The following is a 23,667-nucleotide window of genomic DNA, read 5'->3' as shown; positions in this document are numbered from 1 at the left end:
ATTGTTCAGCGCTTTAACCTTCTTATGGAGAGGTGAATACACTATGTTCTCAAAGCTACATAGTTTTGCTTTACTGGAGCTCTCTTGCACACCTTTTACAACCCTGTTACCTAGAAATTAACTTTGTACGTTATTTAACTGCTTTCTTAATCACATTGTTCACGTTATCGCTGCCTGGATTATGCTCAGAAAAGTTTCTGTAACACATATGTGTCAGAAGGAGGTGGATAGGGAGGATGGCGGGTACAAAGTGCAGGAACTTCACACCAGCGCCCTGGTTTCATTTCCAGACTCCTGCCTTAGACTTAGGCAACAAACACACTCTGCTTAAGGTTGAGTAAAGATCATGATTTTGGGTACATTTTAAGGTAATTAAAAAAAAAAACGATGCTGTAGTCACTACCATATACCATTTTCCCACCAAAACTAGCGTGCTGGTTTTTCTAACTCAGGTAAACCCATCCCATTAAATAAAGGTGATAGACTGCATTCCCTTTGCCTGTGACTACACCGCTGCAGCACATGAGTCTGCCTCTCTTGTGTGTGTTTGTGTGTGTGTGTGTTAGTTCTTTTGCTGGTGTGTCCGTGCGACATCATGGACAGGCAGGAAAAACAAGAAAATGGTTAACAGCATCAGGAACAGCGGTCTGTAACTCTTTTCAGAAGTTATTTCTCTTTATACATCTCATACTTAATTCAGTCTCTCTTTCAAACTCGGTGCAGACTAATTTGGATCAATGTTTGAGCGCTGCTTAGGTGGAGACAGAGGGTAATTAGTGCCAGTGCATCGCTGCATCTCGCTGGTTGCATCTTGACACGGTGGGTGTTGTTTGTCCATTAATGCCAATCGGAGCCAGAGCAGATAAATACACGTGACTACTGCAGAGCCTTTTGACCCGGGTGCGTATGCCGATATATATATATATATATATATGTATGTATGTATTCACAAAAGCCAGATGTTAGTGGGTTTTTGTGCAGTGGGAATGAGGCTATATTGTAGAAATAATGGACGTAGCTACTATGATGTCACCCACTGGTTTGTTAAATCCTGTGTTGAAGCCTCAAGTTTGACCATTTCATATTTCGACCATCGGCAACCTGTTTTTTTAAGAGCCAGTGGTGACCATATATGCACAACAGGGATCGCTAAAGCGGCCTAGCCCTCAAATATACATTTAAACATGTGAGTTATAAAACCCCCCCCCCCCCCATACAGTTGTCATGAATGATGATTCTTTTTTTTGTACAAGGCTGCAAACTTGTTTATTTCTGCTGTAAACTGTTTTTAGGCCAGCCTCTAGTGGACATAAGATGAACTGAAATTTTTGGCACTTCACACTAGGTTCATTTCTCAAACTCAGAGGATGCTGCTTGGTCAATACTAGTGAATACTGTCTTACAAGATCGATTATTTTAGTGCAACAGAACTCAGATAATTACCATTATTGAACATTTTGCAGATACGTTCAGCATCAACATTTTTGTCAAGTACGTTAATTAGCAACGTTTCATCACTATTTTCTTTTTTTTTTTTTAATTAAATGCTTGCATTATGCTTCCCTTTAGAACAAATTTGCTGTTTCAAAGTTTTTGTAATAAACATAACTTCTTGGAGACATGGCTGCTTGTAGGGACGCATTTGGTATTTATTGGTTATCATTAACATGTAAAATTACATGTTGTGATTAATTTCCAATTATTAACCTTTCTTTCCCAAAATTTGCATCCATTTTTCAATACAAAACTGGCCCTTCCGTATGGCTGTTTTTTTCACGTTTCTCTTGAGATGCATATACATAAAAGAAAGAGATTTGTTTTTGCTGCTTTCATTACGTTATGCCTCAAAACATGAAATCATAAATAATATGCATATCTCAAGGCACAAGAAAGACTCAATGCTTAGTATCTGGCCTTCTGTATTTTAAGTGCAAATGCAATTGCTGAGAACATCAACAGTAAACTTCAAACTCTGAACCTAAAACTGAAGCTGCAGAGTCGCAACAAAAGACAGCAAAGTGAATGTTTTACACCTGTTTGGGTTTAATTGGGGTCATATGGTTCCTATATTTAGGGGGGAATTGTGGACTATTAGGATGAGGCAACAATGCACTGAAATATTTGTACAGTATATGCAAGGTCTGCAGCCTTTACTTTCCAGAGTATAAATACTGTGGTGGTGCTCTCATAAGACACTGCATGTCTTCAAAGAGCTACATCTAAGGGAGGAATTGATCAGACACTTTTTCTCACACTCGGTAAGAGTAGAAAGGAATAAATTATTTGAACGGTGTCTATCTCCTCATATACCACAGCCTCTGATTAATTACCTTAGGGCTCGCTAATGAGAATGTGTAAATGAATACAATGTTAATCTACTATGTAAACCATGTTTACTCAAGTTTGCTGAGGTTCAAGAAAAAAAAACAAAATCCCTTATGTATAAATTATAATAATCCCACATCAAGAGAAAGAAAAAAATCCATGCTGAGATCAAAGCGGAACGGCCCGATGCAATCATGTGTCAAAAGATTAAAAAAAATAATAAAAAAAACCAACTTCCTTACCCAGTCAAGTGGGCAAGGTATGTCAAACGTACAGGAGTTTGACTCTGATCATCCTCAATTTGAGGGAAATCTGCCTCCCATCATTTCCTGTCTCACCTTAAGTGGATCCATAGTGACAGCTAATATGAGCCAGAACAATGAGTCTCATACGGTGCACGATGAAAGGGTTATATTAAGGGTTGGAATCTGCCTGCGCTTAATGTAACAGGGAAATATCACTGAAATCAAAATTTAAGCATGGTGGTCCTGATGTTTAGTGATTTATTCCCTAAAAAAAATTAATTCACTTAAACTTAAATTAAAGTTAATGTAAGTCATACACCAAACTTTCCAGTTTTATTCCTTTATGTACTCTGAAGGTTTTAACAGAGACGTAAATTCATATATCATTCATAGCCAGTTTTATAGAACATTTTATACCTAAAAACATGAAAAAATCTGATTTTTTTTTTCATGGCTAATGACATTTTCTGATTCATGGAGTGATGGAAAGATAAAAACCTTTACTCTAACTCTAAAATGACAGCGTAGTAAAACAATGAGCACATATTCAACTTGATAATGCACCATTTGAATATTTGAACAAAATTTCAGAAAACTTGTGAGAAAAAAGAAAATTTCCAAATGTAATTAATCAACGGGGGGTTTCATGGTGGCATCTACAAGTTAACATTTTTACCCTTTGTACTTAGGGTGTGTCCCCTTAAATGTTTGCATAAATGTGTAAAATACATAAGCCTACAAATAAAATCATGTAATTTCATAGAAGCATTATAAAGACTTGCTTCAGGAAAACAAATGACGTACACTGTGAAAAACTTGCTCATAAACACACACTCTGGGAGGACCTTCCCACCCGTCACTTCTCAGACACTGTAGTTTCGACTCTTTCATCACAGCAATGTAACACCTTAAAACATTTCATTAAACAAGGAAGCAGAGCTCAGACAATAGCCATTTGTTTACTGGGACTGACGGCGTCACATCTGGAACTCCATTAGCTTCAGTGTCGCCTGCAGATCCCGGCACGCGAACATAACAAGCCTTCACATACAAATACACAACAGCACATGACAGCTTTCTTATGTTTATTAAACTAAGTGTATCTGTATAAGATTGCCGGTAATGTTTTTGTCTGAATGGACTGTATGCAGTGTATCGGCTGTATTTTTAAGAGGTAAAACATTTAAGCAATAAGCAGTAAAACTGTGGGTGACGTGTTTGACAGCAGTGGGCTGTTACAGCTTTGATAGTAATTGAGAATGCTCCGTTTGGGCAGATTCCTCCTCTGTTGCCCCAAGTCACACATTAAAGAGATTAAAACAGCCATCAGCGCAGTAGGAACAGGACTGTCTTCCTCTCCCCTCCAACTATTGACACAAACAAAACTTAGAGACGACAGCTGCTGATTTGTAACTAAGCGACAGATCCCTGCGAGCAAATAAAGCAGTCGTGCCAGTCTCTTTGCTCGAAAACTCTATTTGTTTCCTCGTGACAGAAATCCATTGAACGCCACATAAACCCGTAAAAGTTTACACGAGGACACATTTCTTGAGGAGCTATTTCTTTCAATTTATCTGACGCTTTTGTCCCATGTATTGGATTGTGGGAGCTGTGAAAATGAGCAAAGGGAGTGCTTTTTTTACAACAGGGATGAAGATTCCTTTTTTTACCCAAATTAGGCTCCTTTAAGAGGGTGATCATAAGCACATCCGGAGACTCTGAGCGAGGGTCTTTGCTGACGCCGCTGTTGTTGAGGCTGGACCAGGCTGAGCTGAGCAGCCAGGTTGACAAGGACCTGCGCTCAGCACTAGGAAAGCTCTCATCCAGAAACAAGAAGCCCAAGGGAACAAAGACAACAATATGCCAAAAACACCCACTTGAAAACAACAAAACAACCCCAAAAAGCGTCCAAAAGAGTCAGTGGTGGGTGATTGCCAGCTGCACTCCAGATTACCAGGCTCTCTGAGAGTCTTTCAGCAATCGCTGAGAGCTGTAGCATCATCTCCAGCTCCTTAATCAGTTCAGCTGGGGAGGGACGGATCCTGACATGCAAAAGGCTCAGCACGATGGGGAATAAACTCATAATCAGCAATCAGATATTCCACATTGCTGGAGGGGGCGGGGAGCTCATCTCAGATAGGTCAAGGATCTCTCCACAGCCAGTTAACCCCTTTGCTCCAGCTGGGAAACACACACATTGTCTAGCATACGCTTTGTTTAGTTTGCTCTGCTGCCTGACTCGCTGAATTAAGGATGTTGAGGCCGACACGTGCAAAGGAGCGCATAATTTTACTCTTGTATATAACTGTGTAAATACAATTTTAATTCAAAAACACACTCTTTAAATGGGGATTTTTATTAAAGAACCATGTCCCTGAATAAGCCATGTGCTGCGCCTTTAAACAAAGTTCATTGCCTTGCACATTCCACTTCCTTTCATCTTTTGTAATTAGCACTGAAACAGCATTTCTTTTATTTCAAATGAATGCATGTGCATAAAAATCAATCTTAAGCAGACGGTTTCAGCAAGGCTGTTTTGTCTTTGTTATTTATGATGATCAAATTCCTTTCATGCATCTTCATCGGGGTGAGGGGGGCTGCTAACCTTGAGAGTTAGTTTGCACTCGGGCCTGCACAAGCTCCTCTGGGAGATTCGAGCATTCTGCTGCAGCGGCGGTGACAGTGAAGTTAGGAGCAACTTCCAAACTCTGCAGCACATTATTCATATCATTTGTCTTTCTTGAAGAGCACCCCCTAGTGCTCAGGAGGATTCACATTTTTTTTTCCCAACAGGCGACATCAGATGAGTGTAAAGATGCTATCCTACAAGTAGGAACCTCTAATGGCCTCTGCTGGGATGTGTAATCAAACGCCTAACACACTTCGCTCCTTTTTGTAATCAAGCGCATGTTGTGACGATCTTTGTTATAATGCCGCCTGCTCCCCCAGCTCATCAAAATTCCGTGCACCTCTCATTTTTCATCCTTTTGTTCCCCGCCGGGGGTCCCTGGATGCTGCAGTCGCTCTCCAAGGAGCAGAGGGGAGTGTGACCTAGTATGCTGTGACCTCTGACCCTGACTCTACAGCATGCTTCTGCTGCAATGCCGTCAGTATTTACAGCCTCTTTATACAAATTCCACAGACTTCCATATGTGCAACCCAGGAACTCACTTTCAATAAAGTTCACAGAACACGGCCATACCATATGTCCGTTGTGTAAGTGCTGAGTAAGCCGTAACGGTGACAGCTCTTATCAGCGGCTGTCACTGAGAGCTCCTTTCTGGTCACCCTGGGTCACATTAACACCACAAACGCAGTCCGCTCTCATCTCACCTCTGCCGGGCTGACACAGGAGGAGGATAAAGGTGATAAAGCGCACAAACAATACTCCTCTTCTTGCCTGCTGCCGGCATGCTTGCCTAGCAGGGAGATCTGATTACAACTGAGAAGAGAGCAGCTTGGTGTTTCATGGAAAAGCAGGTCAACTGGAGAGTGCTGTCAGAGCTCCGGAGTCACCGGCCTGATGGAGGGGGAGGAAAAGCTATCCGACACGGTGGGGAGAGATGGAGGTTTGTCTCCAGCTGTACAGTAATGGGCTTTATTTACTCTGCCATTACAAAAAGGAGAGGAGAAATGATGGAGGCGAGCGGACTGAGCGTACGACTCCGGGGAGAGATGCATTAGTTGTTGTCTGGTGTTCCCCTCCCTCACCTTCTACCTCCCCCCCCCCCCCCCCCGTCTCCCTCTGGCTCACACACAGGAGACGGAGCTGCCCCCACTGCCAACACCTAACTCCTTATGTGTTTTTCTGTCCTCAGTGTTTGAGTCAGACAAAACGCAAAATCAATAATGCTTTTTCTCCCCCATTTCCTCTTTGATGCAACTTCAAAAAGCCAATGGACAGCCCTCCAGAGGCCCGCAGAGGGAAAAAAGCCAATGGTACGAGACACACTCAGAATGAAAGAACAGGGGGAAGAAACTTCACCCTTCACTCTCTTAAAACACTGTTAACTTCTGAGCCCCAAGTGGCAAAGACTACGAGGGTAAAGCAGGGCACGTGAGGCTTAAGAAATGTTACTTATGGACAGTGCACTATGTATTATTCGTCACGTTTATTCTTATTCTTTATCTTCTATTACATTTTGTTAGACTTCGCCCAAAGCTTTGCCACCACATACACAAAAAATACATCAAAATGTGCGGAATGATTGGGAATGAAAGACTTCTCTGAGAGATTTGCAAAGTAGTTTTTACAAAAATGGCAAAAAAACGCATAAAAGTGTCCCATTTTAATGAATGGGAGATCATCCAGAAATCAATGTGAAAAGACCTAAAAACTTGGGATCAACAGATTATCAGTCTGGCTGATTATTAGGGCCAATATTTGGCATTTTGCTGATTATCTGTTTCAGCGTTTTAATTTAATGATCGCTGATAAAATAAATTCATTAAAAAGTGCAAAGAAAGTGTCAGCATTGGAGGAACTTTTACTTTGAAAAACATGGAGCTATTTTTATTTATTTCTGGTTAGGGTTAGGGTTAGCAGCAAAGCACATGCAGCAAAGGGCCGAGGCCAGAATCAAACCCGCAGCTGCTGCGGAAAGGATACAACCCCTGCACATGGGACGCCGCTCTATCCACTGAGTCACCAGGCACCCCAAAAATCTCAGTTTTGATTAAACATTTGCTAAAGGCATTTAAACAAAGTTTTGTGTTGGAGTTTGCTACATTCCAAATTCAAAATATTGACAGAAAAAAATACATTTTTATTGTTAATGCATATTGGTTCTAAATATCAGTTATTAGGCTCATTAACTACTAATAATAAGTATCAATATCAGCCATGAAAAACCAACATTTATCAAACTGTAGCTAAGACTGCTCTCACCAAGCAGTTTTTACAAAAAAAATGTGTGTAAATTTTTACAAAAAGATTAAAACTTTAGAAACTGGTCATAAGACTTTGAGCAGGCGCCTGTCAAAATTTCTTGGGAAATTTTCCAGTTCTTATTAATATTCTATGTATTTGTACATCCAGTCTAGAAAAAGACAAATAACCAGTCGCTAGAAAGCACAGGGCCTCCGTGAACACTGAAATATATCCTACTCTCTCGACATATTCCAGACTGGAAGCTACAGGAAGAAAGAGAGAAAAAAAATGAAAGTAAGAATGTTCTTTAACTCCATGGACTGTGGTATATGATTATCTAAGGAGTGCTGACAGAGGAAGTATTCTATCAGCAGCTAAATGCTGCATGACAGGGAGACACTTCAAAGGATCTATAAGTGACTCCTGAAATACTGAGTGAAAGTAAAGTAGGAAATTACCCTTAAGTTAAAGGCATTTGACTAAGCCCAGCTCGCTCTTTTACCTGACTGGAGAGCCAAATTGAGAAACCCTGACTGAACTTGGTGTGAACATTTCAGAGTGAACAAAAATCATCTCCTGCAGCCCGATGGTTATCTTCAACTGTTTGTCGTCGCCTGCTGTTTGATTGGGCATGGGACACGAGAGTCATTTAACCTTGCCCGTGATTGGACTAATCTGTCAAAGCCATGAGGTGTGACTGACAAGACACGATGACTGACAGAGCTGTCTGGCACCCCGGCTTGGATGGAGTTGCAGATTAATGTTCGTACAGCAGAAAAACTATACTTGGATATGACTACAAAAAAAACATTTTTCACTTAGTTGGTGCAAAGATTCTTACAGTGTCCTCTATGTATTACATGAAAAAATCAGTTCCACAGTAATCAGTACTTCCATGCTGAGTAGCTATTCATTTTGTATCAATAGACTTTAAAGTATGGATAGTCATTAAGCACTTTTAATGAACATTACAAAGATTAAGACCATATATATTAAGATCATATATCATAATATTCTCATATTATACACACATATCATTTTGTTATTTTATTATAAAATGATTGCTTTAACCAGCAATCCTGCCTACAGCAATTCTAACTCAATAAGGCAGAAGACAGACGGCTAAAGTTTCTGATCTATAGTCTTCTGTTCTATATTTTTAATGTTGTGTATTGTTTTTTTCTGGCATTTTTAATGTCTGAATGATTTTATGTATAGGGTATGTAAGTGGGTGCATGTGTGTATATAAGTTTTATATATTTTTGCATGTTTTTTTTTAACTTTTTTCATATGTAAAATAATGTATCGATAATACTCTTCTTTTTAATGTAAACTATGCATCTATTCATTTTTTTTACTTTGATCATGCATGTTAATGAACTCTAAACACGACTGATTATGATACTTTATGAACTGATTTATGCTCTAAAAGAACAGGCTGGCAGTTAATAATAATTGTAAAGGCATCACTAGGGTTATCAATAAGCAAATGACAGTGTCATAAAACTGCTGGTGAGTCAAACAAAACAAAAGAAAATCTAAAATTTGTGCCCATCTCTCCTCTCCTCTCCTCTCCTCTCCTCTCCTCTCCTCTCCTCTCCTCTCCTCTCCTCTCCTCTCCTCTCCTCTCCTCTCCTCTCCTCTCCTCCCCAACTTCTATGGAGCCAAATCAAAAATCCATGCTCTCAATGGGCAGTCAATATCTCATTAACCAGTCCCTCCACACACAGTCAGGCAGCCAGGATGTTGGTCTCAGTGTGCACAGCAGAGACTGGCACACCTCACACACTTTAATAACCTGTGGGGACGCCATTTGATTTCCTCAGCCGGCTAGGAGGCGAGAGAGGGGGCTAAAGCACACACCCTCCGTCTTCCAGAGTGACTCTTGTTTGTCTTTCCTCTGCTCTGATATTATCTTTTCAATTTGACTGCACCATGTAAATGATCCCCTGAAGAAGGTCAAATTAAATCAACACATATTTCACGAAATTTAAGGGAACTGCAAAATTGAGTTTTGTAATATTAACATTGGAATTATGCACACATTCAAAATCAAATGATTTTAACCACAGGTTAAAATGAACACTTTTTCTTTAAATAAACTCCCTTTGTAACAGGCTGTTTTATTTTAAATCCTTGCAGGTGACTTGTGCTATATTTGCCTTCACCTTAATCTGTGGCGATTTTTTCCTCAGCTCTTCATGTCCTCAGTCCCTAACTGGATAATAGCCAATCTTGTTAACCTCTGCTTTAATGTGTGAGCGCCTGCAGCACTGTGTAGTGAACACTTCAATCGGCCACTGATGGAAAGAGACAAAGAGTACCAAATCTACAGCAAATATTTACAGCCTTGTTAACATAGCCTTAAAGCGCCTTTCACAAGATATTTGGCTTTACCTTCTCCACAGCCCCCAGAACATTTTTTACAGTCTAGTACACACTTGTGTTAAATCACATATTTATGTGCAGTCTGCATGCTCTGTAGTGTCTTACTGGGCTGTGCTTCGACAATCTAAAAGCGTTGATTACATGCATTGGTGGAAAGCGTATTCACATTTAAATTAGAAACAGTGCACTGTTAAAGTACTCTGGTACAAGTGAACATACTGCATTAGTATTTCTCAAGAACTAATGTGGATATTATGTGAAAAATGTACTAAAGTGAGTACTAAATGCAGAGAAATAGCCCCTTTGGGCGCATACTCTATCTAATATTACAACATACTATACATATACTATAATAGAGTATATTATTTGATCCTTTTTACTATTATTTTATACAGGGATGTAACTGCCAAGTATTTTCATTATGATCTAATCAGCTGCATTTTTATTAATTCTTTCTTTGTTTCGTAAAACATAAGAACATTATTTGCATATTTCTTTTTTTTTTCTTTAACCATTTCTTTATATGTTATTGGTTTTGTTCATTTACCTTTAAAAAAAAAAAGCCAAAACATAAGAATTATTGTGACAAATGTCCATCGCAATTACCCAGCGCTCAAAGTGACGGCGTCAAATGTTGTTATTTTCCCCCAAAAAAACATTATAAACTTTAAAATTATTCTGTTTACTTTCATTTATCATTATTTATTTCATTTATTATTTCATTTGACTAATCATTTAATATATTTTTTCACACTGTAAGGTAGTTACGTTTTTTTGGTTGTTTTTAACACATATTTTAAACGTTCACACGTTTTGCTTGTAAAATCTTAATTTGTAAGGTAACAAGTGACTATTGCTTTCAGATAAATACAGTGCAGTAAAAAGTACTAGTATTTGGACCGGAAGAGTAAAATGCACTGAAAAGGAATTACTCAAATAAAGTACAAGTACTTGAGTAAATGTACTTAGTTACATTCCATCCATGCTGCTGCTACACATACCTCCCCACAATGGTGCTCTTTTTGAGCGGTTAATTATATGTACCGGCGAATGAGATGCACGCTCTACCTTTCCTGTCAATCTACACATCAAACAACTTTCTTTAATTATGTAATTGGAATTTTCATCCTAATTGTGCTGAGTAGGCTGGCTAATTTGCATGGGGTAATGAGAGGGATGTTTCCATTACAGGTAATTAGGTACTTGAGAGGCAGTGGTGTGGTAGAGAGGCTGAATGGAGAGGGAGAGGAGGGTAGAGGGTAGACACAAAGCCACAGAGACAACATGGAGATGTTTGGTTTAATATATTAGCATTATTTTGGAGTGCATGGTTTAAAAAACAAATATATATATAAAAAAAAATCACCAAAAAAAAAGGCACGTGTGCAGTGCGAAAGATATTAACATAACAATAAGGAAGTGCATGAAAAGGCAGCGAGTCATTGTTCTGTTCATCCATTTCACTGACCATTTTCAGGAAGAAATTACTACTGCCGTTTAAATGAGTTTCCAATTATACAGCTTGTTCACATTTTAATTTAATTTCTGACATTGTCACAGTGTCCTATCATGACACCAGCAGCTCCTATCAAACTGAGAGTGCCAATGAAGGGGTAGGACAGAGCTCAAAGCAGAAAGAAAGACAGGCAGACATTGGCTACTACACACGTTAATTTGTATTTGATGACAAATACAGAAAATTTCAGCATGGCTCATCTCTAATCATACATCTAATTGTCAATTTTATCAAATGGAAAAGAAAAACTACACCATATCAAGAGAAGCAGAAATATACCATATAATGTTGAGTATAAGCCACAATTTTAAAAAATGTCGTCAAAGATACAGAGCACTCAATTCTGACAAAAATATGTCATTTCAAGAAGCCCTCACTGCAAATTGCATAGAAAGGACATTAGGTCAAAGGGCGTTTTTCATATGCGTCTCATGAAAATAAGTTACAGGACTGCTTTCCATCTCAATTTCACAACTGAATTTGAGCCTCACTTCAGTAATGAATTCTCACACACTCATGGATGAAAATAAAAAAGGGAATTAACGCTATGGTCAGAGTTGCCAGTCTCACACAAAGAGAAAGATAACTGCATCTAGATCGCACAACAATACATGAAAACACAAAATAAATAAGATGTATGCGTTGTTATCAGTATTATTGATATTGAAAGTAATATATACATTACATGATTATTTTTCACATATTTATTATATTTTTACACATTAATATGTATATTTTGCTGTAATATGATTTTTTTTTTAAAAAAAACTCACAAATTTAAATCTAATTCTGGACAAATGGAAAGACAAAAAAGCAGCATATCAAACACTGATATGTTTCATTGAACACAGAATGCATGTGGCTCACTGTGGTTATTATATTTGATGTATCATGAGTGCACATGAGCACATATGCTTGGCTGTTCACAATTCTATAAGAGTGTATTCATATGCGTGAAAAGCATGATTATGTGCGCGTGTGCAAGCATGCATAAGGGAAGTGTGCGCTGCACTGTATGTCTGACTGCACTTTCAGTATCCGTCTGCCCGGATGTGTGTGTGCGCATGTATGCCTGTATGATGGAGGGGGTGGAAGAGCTGGATTAAGCATACTAGATCAACATCACAGCGACTGGGAGGACCCAGTCCTGCTCTCATGGCCACACATGTAAACTCGACTACCCAAAAAATAGGTCAGTGGAACACAACACACTCTTACACACAGATACACACACACACATGCACCAGTATCAACTCAAAGAATCACAGTCTGCCAGGCGCGCCAGTGCCTTGTCGCTCGTCTGCGACCCACGTTCAACACTGCCACGCACATCTTTCCCGCGGAACAGACACATCCTCCGAACTGGAACAACAGGATTAAGAAGGGGGCAGAAAGGAATAGCGACAAGAACCCCCCCCACCCCCCAACCACCCTTCTGCGACCCTTTGCCCCCACCTCGCTGCATGCTACCTCACATCTTTGCCAAAAAAACTTCTGCTCTGGAGCTCTTCTTGTCAGAGACGTGCAAAGATTACACCGGCCGAGGTTTCCACAGCCCCCCCAAACAACACCAGCAGCGAGAAAACACAGCAAAAATATTAAAATTCAAAGCAAAAATACATTTTTACAAGTTAGATCATTCTAGCTCATTTCCTTTTTCTGCATAAAAAAATATGTTCATGCATTAAAAGAAAAACAACAAAGGCTAAATCCACTTGCATGAATTCAGAAGCACTATATTACTGTATTTCTCCCTCCCTCTCTCTCTCTTTCTCTCTCTCTCTCTCTTTCTGTCACACTCATGCCTTGCAAATGAAATGCAAAGAGTTGGCAGGCTATGAATAGCGGAGCCGCACTTCCCTACTTGTTACTCAGGGTGCAGGATCAGCATGCATTTTTTTTTTTGCTCTTACCTTTCATAGCTGAAATCACAAAATACATCATTAAGCTTCGAGTCCATAAGAGAACAGCTATCACCAGCGCAAAGCCCTCCACTGCTGTCTCAGCAGCAGCTGGCCAGCACAGCTCTGTCTCTCAGCCTCCGAGCATGACCACACCAGAATCCATGTGACTGTGACATCAGTGTTCATGTCTGACTGCTCCCCACCCACTAGCCTTTGATTGGCACAGCATGCAGCCAGTAGGGGCGCTGAGAGCTCAGGCAGGGAAGCTGGCCCTCTTCCCACTGATTGCAGTCAGAGCCTTGTACACCGGCTTGCTAGACACAGCACACTCTCGCTATCTCCTCTGTCTTATCTTTTTAGTGCAAGGATAAAGTCAGGAGGGGTTCTAGCAGACAGGAGTTTTTCATGCTCTGTCCCTTCTTGCCTTTAAAAAAAATGGTGCAATGTAAAGGATAAGAAAAAAAGGACAAAAAGGCTAGACGGGGATTAGAGAATAGGAAACCAGGAGAAAAATAGGAAACAAAAAAGAGAGTAAGTTTGAAAGAAGGAGAGTGCAGAGGATGGGGGGAATTTTTCTGTGGCTCAGATGGAAGCGCCCCGCTCGTCTCCTCCTCCCTGTCTGTAGATATGAGTGATCAGTGTGAGGCCAGATGTCTGCAAGCAGCGGTGGGCCCTGCACAGAGAGAAGATGAGTGGAGCCTCAGCTTCTTCTCCTGACCTCTCAGAGGACCCGCATGCCCCTCTCTCTCTCTCTCTCTCTCTCTCTCTCTCTCACACACACACACACACACACACACACACACACACTCCAACAGCTCTCACACACTCTTTCTGACAGGTGAAGAAGGGGAGATAGCGACGTAAGGGTTTGGATGATCCCTTCCACCCCACAGCGACCGGGCGATGAGTTTCTTCTCACTATCATTTCTCCTTCTCTCCCTCCTGTGCCCCCTCGCTCTCGCCCCCTGCTTCCCATTCCAGTCCCTACCTCTCTCCCTCTCTCTCTCCGTCTCTCTCTCTCGCCTCCCCCTCTCCTCGCTCATCCTCTCTCATATGATAATCTGTTCTGACTCCTAACCAGCTGCCTCTCTCTGATACAATATTCTGGTTTTAGTGCAATCCAGCCTTGGCCAATAACCACGTTGCATTTGGCATTTCCATGAATAAGCTGGCGCTCGTATCATCTCGTCTCAAGACAAACATCACGCGGCTCCGGTTTCAGGCGCTGCAATATTTGAAATCTAAAAAATAAAAGGAAAAAGTGTTTTTTTTTTACAGCAGCTATATTTCAAATTTGGATATTTTAGAGGCTCATTTTGCATTCTCTACAGCGGTTTGATATAAATAACATTACAGTATCTTTGCCACAGAGTTCTGGCGCTTCCACATGGCGAGAATTTCACATCAACAATCTGACTGTCAGAGAAATTCTGATTCCTTATTTATTCCTGTTTCACACACTTGGTGCCTTATACTGTTCATTGAATAAAGGTGTGGAATGGAAATGAGGACTCAGCAGCTTGCAACATAAATCTTCCCATGACAATGTTTCATTAGGACCTCTATGATCCATTAGAGACACTAAACACATTAACTCACATTGTGTCAACACTGGTCTCTTATTGCACACCGTCTAATGAACAAAATATCATTCAGAGGCTGATAGCATCAAATGGAGCGTGCTCGGGGTGCAAACAACACGCAGACAGGCCCCGGTAAACAATGTGATGTCAGACACAGAGCGCTCGTCTCATTTCAACGTTGGCGTCTCCCCACAAGCTCTATAAAGTTCACCAGATGAGTCAGGGCCGAGGCCCACGCAGGAACATGTCTAACTGCCACTATCTGTGGTCGTCTCTCAGAAACTGCACACTGTGGCTCAACACACAGCTAAGGGAGGAATCAAAAAACATGATGCTGTAGCAGGAGTCTGTCAGCTGGTTATCCCAGAGCATCTGAGAAGAGGATAACATCCATATTACCATCTAAGCGTCGAGAAAGAGTTGGAAGGAGCGCATGTTTTGTCTGCTTACAATCTACGTGGTGAATAAGTGAAGATCTCAGAAGAATCTTTTCTTGCATCTAAAGACCTCAGCCTTTCACTGAATTCTTCAGTGAACTACAGTACAGGTCTAACGAGATCTCCACTGTCCAAATCTAACCGTCATAATAAAAAAGTTATGTATTACCCATTAATCATTACTTTTTAAAAAAAGTAATTTTGACATCTTTTTTTAAATTACTCCCTGTAGAAAGTAATCTGTCACACTGCTCATTTGATCAATTTTGCGTTACTTCACATCACCTGAGATGCATTGTCATGTATTTGCCTGTTAACCCTTTAAAACTTGAGCAAATTGGCTTTATTTCTTTCAAAAACACGGGGAAAAGGCTATGAGCAACAAAAGAAGAAATGACCCAAAAATAGCAAGAAATTAGTAAAGTGTTTTTCTAGTCTCCGAACCATTCAAAACACTTTCACACTACGAGTCACATTCACCCATTCACACACACATTCACACATTGGTGGCTGAGGCTACCATACATGGTGCCACCTGCCACTCAGTAACTATTTATATGTACTCACACTCCAATGGTGAAGCATCAGGAGCACTTTGGGGTTCAGTATCTTATTCAAGGATGCATCAACATGTTGACTGGAGGAGCTGGGGATCAAACCGCTGACATTCTGATTAGTGAATGACCCACTCTACCTCTGAGCCACAGCTGCTTATAACAACAACAACAACAACAACAACAACAACAACAACAATAATAATAAAGGAAATGAGCTGGAAAAAATGCTCAAAAATGTTTTCTCCATGTGAAAAAAAAGCACCAATCTGCTCCAAGTTCAAAGGTTTAAATACCTGTGAAAGGCGTCTAAAAGCAGCACAAGAAAAGTGATGTCGCTCCAGGTTACAATGAGCTAACCATGTAACATTAAAGCTTACATGTGTCCAAATATCAGCCCAAATCCCTATCCTTATTTCTATCCCTATTTCTTCCAAAAACTTCAAAGAAGTTCAATAAGTAACTTAACTAGTAATGACCTAAAACTCAGCAAGTAATTACTAAAAAGTTACAAGAAAATTCCCTGAAAATAAGCAAAAAAAGTGAAAGAATTTAAAACCCCCCAGAAATGACTGAAGATGTGCTAAAATAAAATAACAAACAAATATATAAATTTTTACTCTAACCTAATTTTGAATATGTATTTTGAATAAATATAAATATTGTTCTCTTGATGTTTGTCCCTAATTTTTTGGTAAGTTATTTAATGATTCTCCCGCAGTTTTTTTAAAAAGCTAATTTTCAGGTCATTTTCTTGTCACCTTTTACTATTTTTATGCAACTTGTAGGAAATTTTGTGCCAAGATGCTCATTGCCTTTCTTCCCCATGTTTTTTTCTCCAACATTTTCAAAAGAAATTAAATCAAATTTGCTCATGTTTCAGAGAGTCTAACTGCTTCAAAAGGTGTCTGAAAGAAGCAAAACTGGTGTTGATCTAGGATTTAAAGCATGAAACCTCTTCTGTGGTCAAAAACTGTCCGGGGATCTTTGTTGCACGTCAAACCTCATCTCTCTGTCCCCTCATTTCCTGTCATCTCTCTACTGTTGCCATCTAATTATGCAATAAGATGCCCCAAGAATCTTTTTTTTCCTTTATCACCACAAACAAAACTCCAGTCATCTCTTTAATTATCTGCATATCCAGACATCACATGAGGTAAGTAAAAAATATATATTTTTCTACATAAAGCAAAAAAAAAAAAACAATCTTGATGTTGTTGTACACTTTCAGCTCTAAAACTAATATACTGCTTCCAATTGTATATAATTGTTCTTAAAAGCCCAGAACTCCCGACGGAGGAACGTTTCCAGCAAAGCTGCTTCATTTGCTCTTGATCACACTCTCCCTTGACTGCTCCACATTACCAGTGACAGCATGCCAATACCCTGCTAATACTCGTTCGTTAGGGAATTGATTAAGCAACAAATGCTGTGATGGTCAAATGTCCGAGCGTAATAATATAGTGGTTGCTGATGCAAAGCCATCAGTAGAATAATTTCAGTTGATTTCTTTATAACCGGGTATAACCGGGCTGAGGTTTTGGTACAGTGAGTTGAATCAGGCACAGCACTTTTGTGAATTTAACCCTTTGAAACCTGTACAAGATGGCTTGATTTCTTTCAAAAACACTGGAAGAAGGCAATGAGCAATGCAAAAACATAATTATACACAGTTATACACACAAAGAAAATAGCCCCTTTTTTGTTAACTATGCTCCAAAATTACGGAGTACCCCTCCAAAAGCTATAAGAGAAGCAGGCTCTGTGAGCATTCTTTAACAGCTGACAGCTTGACAGCTGAAAAAATCTATTTAGTCTGGCTTTTAATTCATGTGAATCTTGTAATTATAAATTCATATTAACTCTCTTATTTTTACTACACTTACTGGTCTCTGTACTTTTACTTTTTACTGACTTAAAAATCTTGTTATTATCACTGCCTGTCTTTTGATCATCTAATCTTGTTGTCTTAGATAAAGTTTATTATTATTATTTTTTTTTTTTTTTTTTTTTTTTTTTTTTTTTTTTTTTTTTTTTTTAAAGTACGAGTAAATTAGGTGAAAATTAGTTTAAAAAAGAAAGAGGAAAATAAAAATAACATTAAGAAGCAATGAGAAGATGATACAAAATCATAAAATTTTGTAACATAACTTTAAATATGTAAATATGATAATTATAAATTATATACAGTTTTCCTAGCATTTTCATTTTTCTCCTAGCTTTTTAAACATAATTTTCTAAATCTACTTATTTCTTCTAATTTGTTGCCTTTTATCCATTTTTTTTTTTAACTGCACCAATTTTCTTGGAGTTCGAAGATTAAAATGAAGGGCCTCTGAAATCAGCACAAAAAAAAGTGTTGGCTCGCCCAGTCTTACATCTTGCACTCCACTTGGATTAATTCAAGCAAATGTATTTACTGTAAACAAGCCCTGTGGAATGGAATTCAATTGAGATGAGGTGCAGAGCATCCACTGGTGCCCCTGGAGGAGAGGAGAGGACCACAGCTGATAATGGCCTCATTAGCAGTCTGTCAGTAGCCATTCCACGCACAGACTCACGATGCAGCTGATCCATGTTAACTCTTACAACCCTGGACTCGCCACAGTCCGCATGTCGCTGCAGCCTTTGACCCCCACAACACAAACAGCTACGGACTTCCTTATTTTGGTTGAGTCGTGAGGTATTTTAGCGAGCTGAGGCTTTCTATCCCATCACCACCTGGGTGTTTGGAGCAGCAGCAGCAGCCCTGAAGCAGCGGTAGAATTAACAAGCTCCAACAGGCACTCCATGAAAACAATACAGATCAATTTAATATAGATGCCAAGGAGAGGAGGGCATAATATTAGAACCATAACAGCACCGGCCCACACCACACAATCATAAACCAATTTAGGGCCATTCCAGGCAATTTCCTGGGGGCTTCCACTTGTGGGAAGACTTCAATAAATCACACAGACAACAAAGGGAATATCTATTTCAGTGAAAATAGAGGACACTATCGGGCTGTGTCCAGAGCACCACGGAGACTTGCATTTAAAGGCAAGTTTAAATAAAAGAGTTTAATAAACATACATGCGGCTGCTGTGTGTGGCTTTATGCTATAATGTGTAGCTACAGGACATACTGTTAACTCATTACGGCTAATGGATTTTCCATGGAGCAGAGCAGTCTGCAGTCTAGGTGGCAGCTGCAGGTAAGTCTCGTGCTTTTTTTACAATCTCAACTGATCACATGACTCTACGTTAGTGACTATACACAGCACCCTTTATCCTTTATATGCATAGCAACCTCGGGGCCAGCTCAGCACTATTACTACACTCCACTCTCTTTTCTAACTGTCACTCAATACACGCACACACAAGCACAATATTTATAGAACAGCAGGGTCAAAAGATAGAAATATGAAAGCATATCATTCCTATACAGGTGAAGTGTACACCTGTCAACTGTCATGTAATCCGAATCAACAACACAACACTTATACTGAATGGTTGACAAGGCTATAGCCTCTTGTTTAACTGCCACAGTTATTTATAGAGCGAATTTAAACCTTTTTTTGAACAAACACAAAAATAAGAGCCGGTGGTATTTCCAAATCAATTCAATCAAATGCTTTTGTCAAAGAAAAAAAAACAAAACACGTGTCACCATGGTTGCAAGGCCAGTTGGCCCTGCACGGACTGCACACTTCACATCATTTAACCCTTTGAAACCTGAGCAAATTGGCTTGATTTCTCTCAAAAACATGGGAAGAAGACAATGAGCACCTAAACAAGAGTCCTAAAAATGGAATAAAAGGAAGGAAGAAATTAGTAAAAGGTCACAGGAAAACAACCCGAAAAAATGCTTACATGATGTACTGCTAATAAACATAAAAAATAATATCACACTGTTTTTTAAGCTAATTTTCAGGTCATATTCTCATCACCTTTTACTATTTTTATGGAATTTGTGGGAGTTTTCGGTGACTGACTGCCTTTTATTCCCATCTTTTCAAAAGAAATTAAACCAAATCTGCTGAAAAACAAAAGAACAAAAGAAACAAGAATATGACATTGAGAACGTGCTAAAAATAAAAGGATTAATATATAGATAGGTTTTCTCTGTAACATAATTTTAAATATAAAACTATATCAATTCTAAACATAGTTTTCGGGAGATTTTTTGGTAATATCCAACTATCTCCCCACAGCTAATTTTCAACTAATTTTCTTGTCACTTTTTACACATTTTTATGCAAATTTGTTGAACATTCCTTGCCAAGTTGGTCATTGGCTTTTTCTTGTGCTTTCAAAAGAAATCAAACCAATTTTCCAGGTTCTGGAGGTTTAAATGCTTGAGAAAGGCATCTGAAAGCAACGTCACAAATCTGGTGACGATCCAGGATCTAAAGAGTTAAGGCAAACTTGTGTGTACGCTCTACAATAAATGACCCCTCGCAGTAATGAGTGAGGTGGCAACAAGAGGCTGTGAATAATAGAACAAGCGCTTGTTGAAACACATCAAATGCCCTCGGCCACTTTTTAGCTGCCGTTTTGTTTAGTGGCAGTTTGCTGCTGTTTCTCTGCTACATTCAAACTAAGTGAAATGCCGGACTGTCTCTGTCTGTGTTTCTTTGGGCACCTGAGGAGCAAGAAAAGTGTTTACAGTCTGCCCACTGAAACTGGATGTTCAACTGACTGATGCAGCCTTGGAAAAATATGCGCTTAGCTCGCGCACTCGACAAAGGTTGTCATTTAAGTGACTGGAATAAATCAGTTTATTTATTTGCTTTATCAGATGAAAAGGCAGTGGTAAGGAGGGATCATCAGCGCCGCCGGAGTGCTGGCGTATATCTCACGGAAGCATTTTTTTCAATAGATCAATAGAAATCAGATTTAACAATGAATTGCACTGCATCTCCTTTGTGCGAAGCTGCCCTTGGGGACAGAAAGGAAAGGGATAGGGAAGGATAGAGAGAGAGGGAGCGAAAGGGAACGAGGAGGGGAGATTATCGCAGGCATGGCAGCCTGTGTGAGAGGCTTAGCCTGGCTAGGCAGGGAGGTGGAACCCTGTGAATTCTAATGAACTGGCAAGACTCCCCCAAAACCAGCTCCATCTCCATGGCATGAGGACGACAGGAGGGAAGGAGGAGGTGATTAGGAAGGCGCAGCCCCTCCACGGCAAACCAAACAGAGCAGGTCATTTTCCCTGTGATAATTATGGCTATAACCAGGCATGAGGGATTGGTAATGGACCTGCTTATTCTTCACGCCCTGCAAAGGCAACCACTGAGCCTGTCAAGGGGAAAAGCATGATGATGTGTTTTTTTTTCCTCCTGTTGGTCGGGTGAGTGGAGTAAGAGTTGCGATGGCTGTTGAAAAGGGCAGCAGGGGAACTTGGCCTTTGAGGGAGAAGTTAACGAATGAACTTCATTATTGAGGAGCATACCAGGGAGACCCCCCGGAGTGTGTGATGTATTACCCAGCGTCAAACTTACACACTCCCCCAACATCACCAATATAGCCCGACATCAGCTCTGGGGGGAAGTAGGCGTGTAAACTAAAATAGTTAACCTTCTGGCTTTGGGCGAGAAGAAAAGAAGAAAACAGAAACGAACTGCAGTGTACAATGTTTTCTTCAATAAAGTTATTTTCAATTTTAAAAATATTTGCTTATTTGGTTCAAGGTCAAACATACATTACATTATGCTACAGAAAAGATTAGCCCTTTAAAATCTAGGCCAACTGGCTTAATTAGTACAAGAAAATTATCTGGAAAAGTACAAGAAAATTATCTGGAAAAGCCAAAACAAACATACAAACAAAATGGGAATGTTTAAAAAAAAAAAGCAGGAAATTACCTGAAAAAAAAGCAACAAAATAAAACAAACATACAAACAAATGAAAAAAAAAATCTTGCAACAGCAGAACATTTCTTGCCAAGTTGCTCATTGCCTACTTCCCCATGTTTCTGAAAGAAATTAAACAAATATTCTCACAGATCACAGTTTAAAAACTTGCAGCATGCGTGTGAATGCAGCTCAAGAAAAGTGATGACGATTCAGGGTTACTATAATGCATCACGTGTGGGACATCTGTGACTGCAAAAGGTACTCTGGATCATATCTTTTGGTATTGTCCTTTTTTGCCAGATATATTCTCATGGTACTGTAAAATTTGTGAAATACACATTGAACTTAATTTCCCTGTTCGGCTGTTCGGTTGCATTGCCACATGATGTACAGAAGTTTTGTTACTCTTACCACCCGAATATCGCAAAGGGACTTGACCGCTTTTTGCAATTGACAAATCCTACAGAAAGCAACGAGTATTTTAACTTCTTCTGGTCAGGTTCTTGCAGGTGCTTTTATTTTTGTTGCTGTCAGGGCCTCGTTATTTTTTACCTGCGTGTATGACTAACCGCCATTCAAAATCTTTTATTCTATCTGCAATTTGTCTTTTAAATTCTCTGTAAATGTTATTTTTTTTATCTGTTTATTGTTTTTATTTATATTTGATAATCAAACTTAACTTAATTTTATTTATGGATTCCTTTATTCCACTGAACTCATTGGGAATTTATTTATTCATTTGTATATTCTTTTTTTTCATTTTATTTGTTTTTTTTATCTTGTAATTATTACTAATCTTTTTACTTACTGTACTGTATGTGTACACACCGGGCTGTTCAAACAATCTGAAAATTACCACTTCTTTCCTTTTTTAATGCAATAAGCTAAACATGGCTATATTTCTGTCCAGTCTGGCTTTTTTGTTTTGGATTGGGCATGCAAGTTGTGTGGTTTTGATAGTTTGTATACATTTCTTTTTGTGATGAAAACTTAATTTTTTTTTTTTTAAATCTATTTTAAAACCTCTGAATTACTCAGTATTTCCTCTGCTTTTAGGCTGAACAATTTCACCATTATTCTCTCTATTGAAACACCATCATGAGTAATGAGGCAGAGCTTTTCCCTGCGACTGCACAGCGCAGAAACCCTCTGAAGAAAACTGCTTTAGCTTAAACTAACACATATTTAATGTTCTCTCTGTGACTTCAGGTAATGCAGTTGGTCCGGTGAGGCGCTCCGGATCAACTCAATGTAGATTACTCTCATTTATTAAAAAGCAGCTCTGTTCATGCATGAAAGTAACTTTTCCTGAGTTCTATGAGCTTTACAAAAAACAAGTGACCCACTGGAGGGACGAATGCTCTCCTCAAGATTGAGGGAGATCTTCAGGCTATGCGCGGTGAGCGCCACTTAGCCTTCCCCCTTCCCCCTCTTCCGTCGGGCCTGGATGGAGTTTCTCTGTGGTGGACGGGACGAAGGAGCTCTTTTACTGAGCGCACTCTCAACACTTTTACTCTTGACTTATGAGGATGCCATGGGTGCAGGGGAGTGATTCATCACTGGGTGTGCTCCTCTTGCACCCTCACACATTAGTAATGTGGTCCGCTGAGGAGGAGTCCTGTCATCAGTCTGTACCTGGACCCTCTGAACAAGGTAGGTCAACAGGAGGCAGCAGCGGCTGCCCCACTTTTAGTCTTTCACAGCACCTTTAAGTTTCCTCCAGCTCTGCCACAGCTGAGCCTGACGGACACACTGAGACCAGCCTGGTCAAGGGGAGACACTGCCTCGCTGCTGAACCTGAGTACTCGCTCTATCTGTTGACTCAGTGGGCTGGTTTTCATCACAGATTTGTGCTAAACTTAAGCAATATTTTTGAAATTTCAATACAACACCATTGTGAGATGACTGTGTTTCCACTGAGTGATGGTAGGCGACTTCTCTTGCGATGTCACGCAAGCGTATCGCTTAACATGATAATTAGAACCTTATACTTTTATACATTTGATTTG

General features: G+C 39.7%; 1 protein-coding gene across 2 annotated transcripts in view; it reads right to left on the bottom strand.

Moving 5' to 3' along the window:
* Nucleotides 1–23,667, bottom strand: part of roraa (RAR-related orphan receptor A, paralog a) — a 249,257-nt gene that overhangs the window by 49,752 nt on the left and 175,838 nt on the right. Inside the window, exon 1 of one of the 2 annotated variants that reach the window (XM_042495633.1) lies at nucleotides 13,258–13,382. The exons of the other annotated variant lie outside the window; for it this stretch is intronic. Coding sequence (XP_042351567.1) covers nucleotides 13,258–13,288 — 31 coding nt within the window. The 5' untranslated portion in view covers nucleotides 13,289–13,382. Of the gene's footprint in view, nucleotides 1–13,257; nucleotides 13,383–23,667 lie in introns of those variants that run through there. 2 annotated transcript variants of the gene reach the window in all.

Source organism: Plectropomus leopardus, chromosome 11 (genome assembly GCF_008729295.1).
Source record: "Plectropomus leopardus isolate mb chromosome 11, YSFRI_Pleo_2.0, whole genome shotgun sequence".
Lineage (NCBI taxonomy): Eukaryota > Metazoa > Chordata > Actinopteri > Perciformes > Serranidae > Plectropomus > Plectropomus leopardus.
The sequence above is the reverse complement of the archived record's forward strand: the minus strand, read 5'-3'. Positions and strand labels throughout refer to the sequence as shown.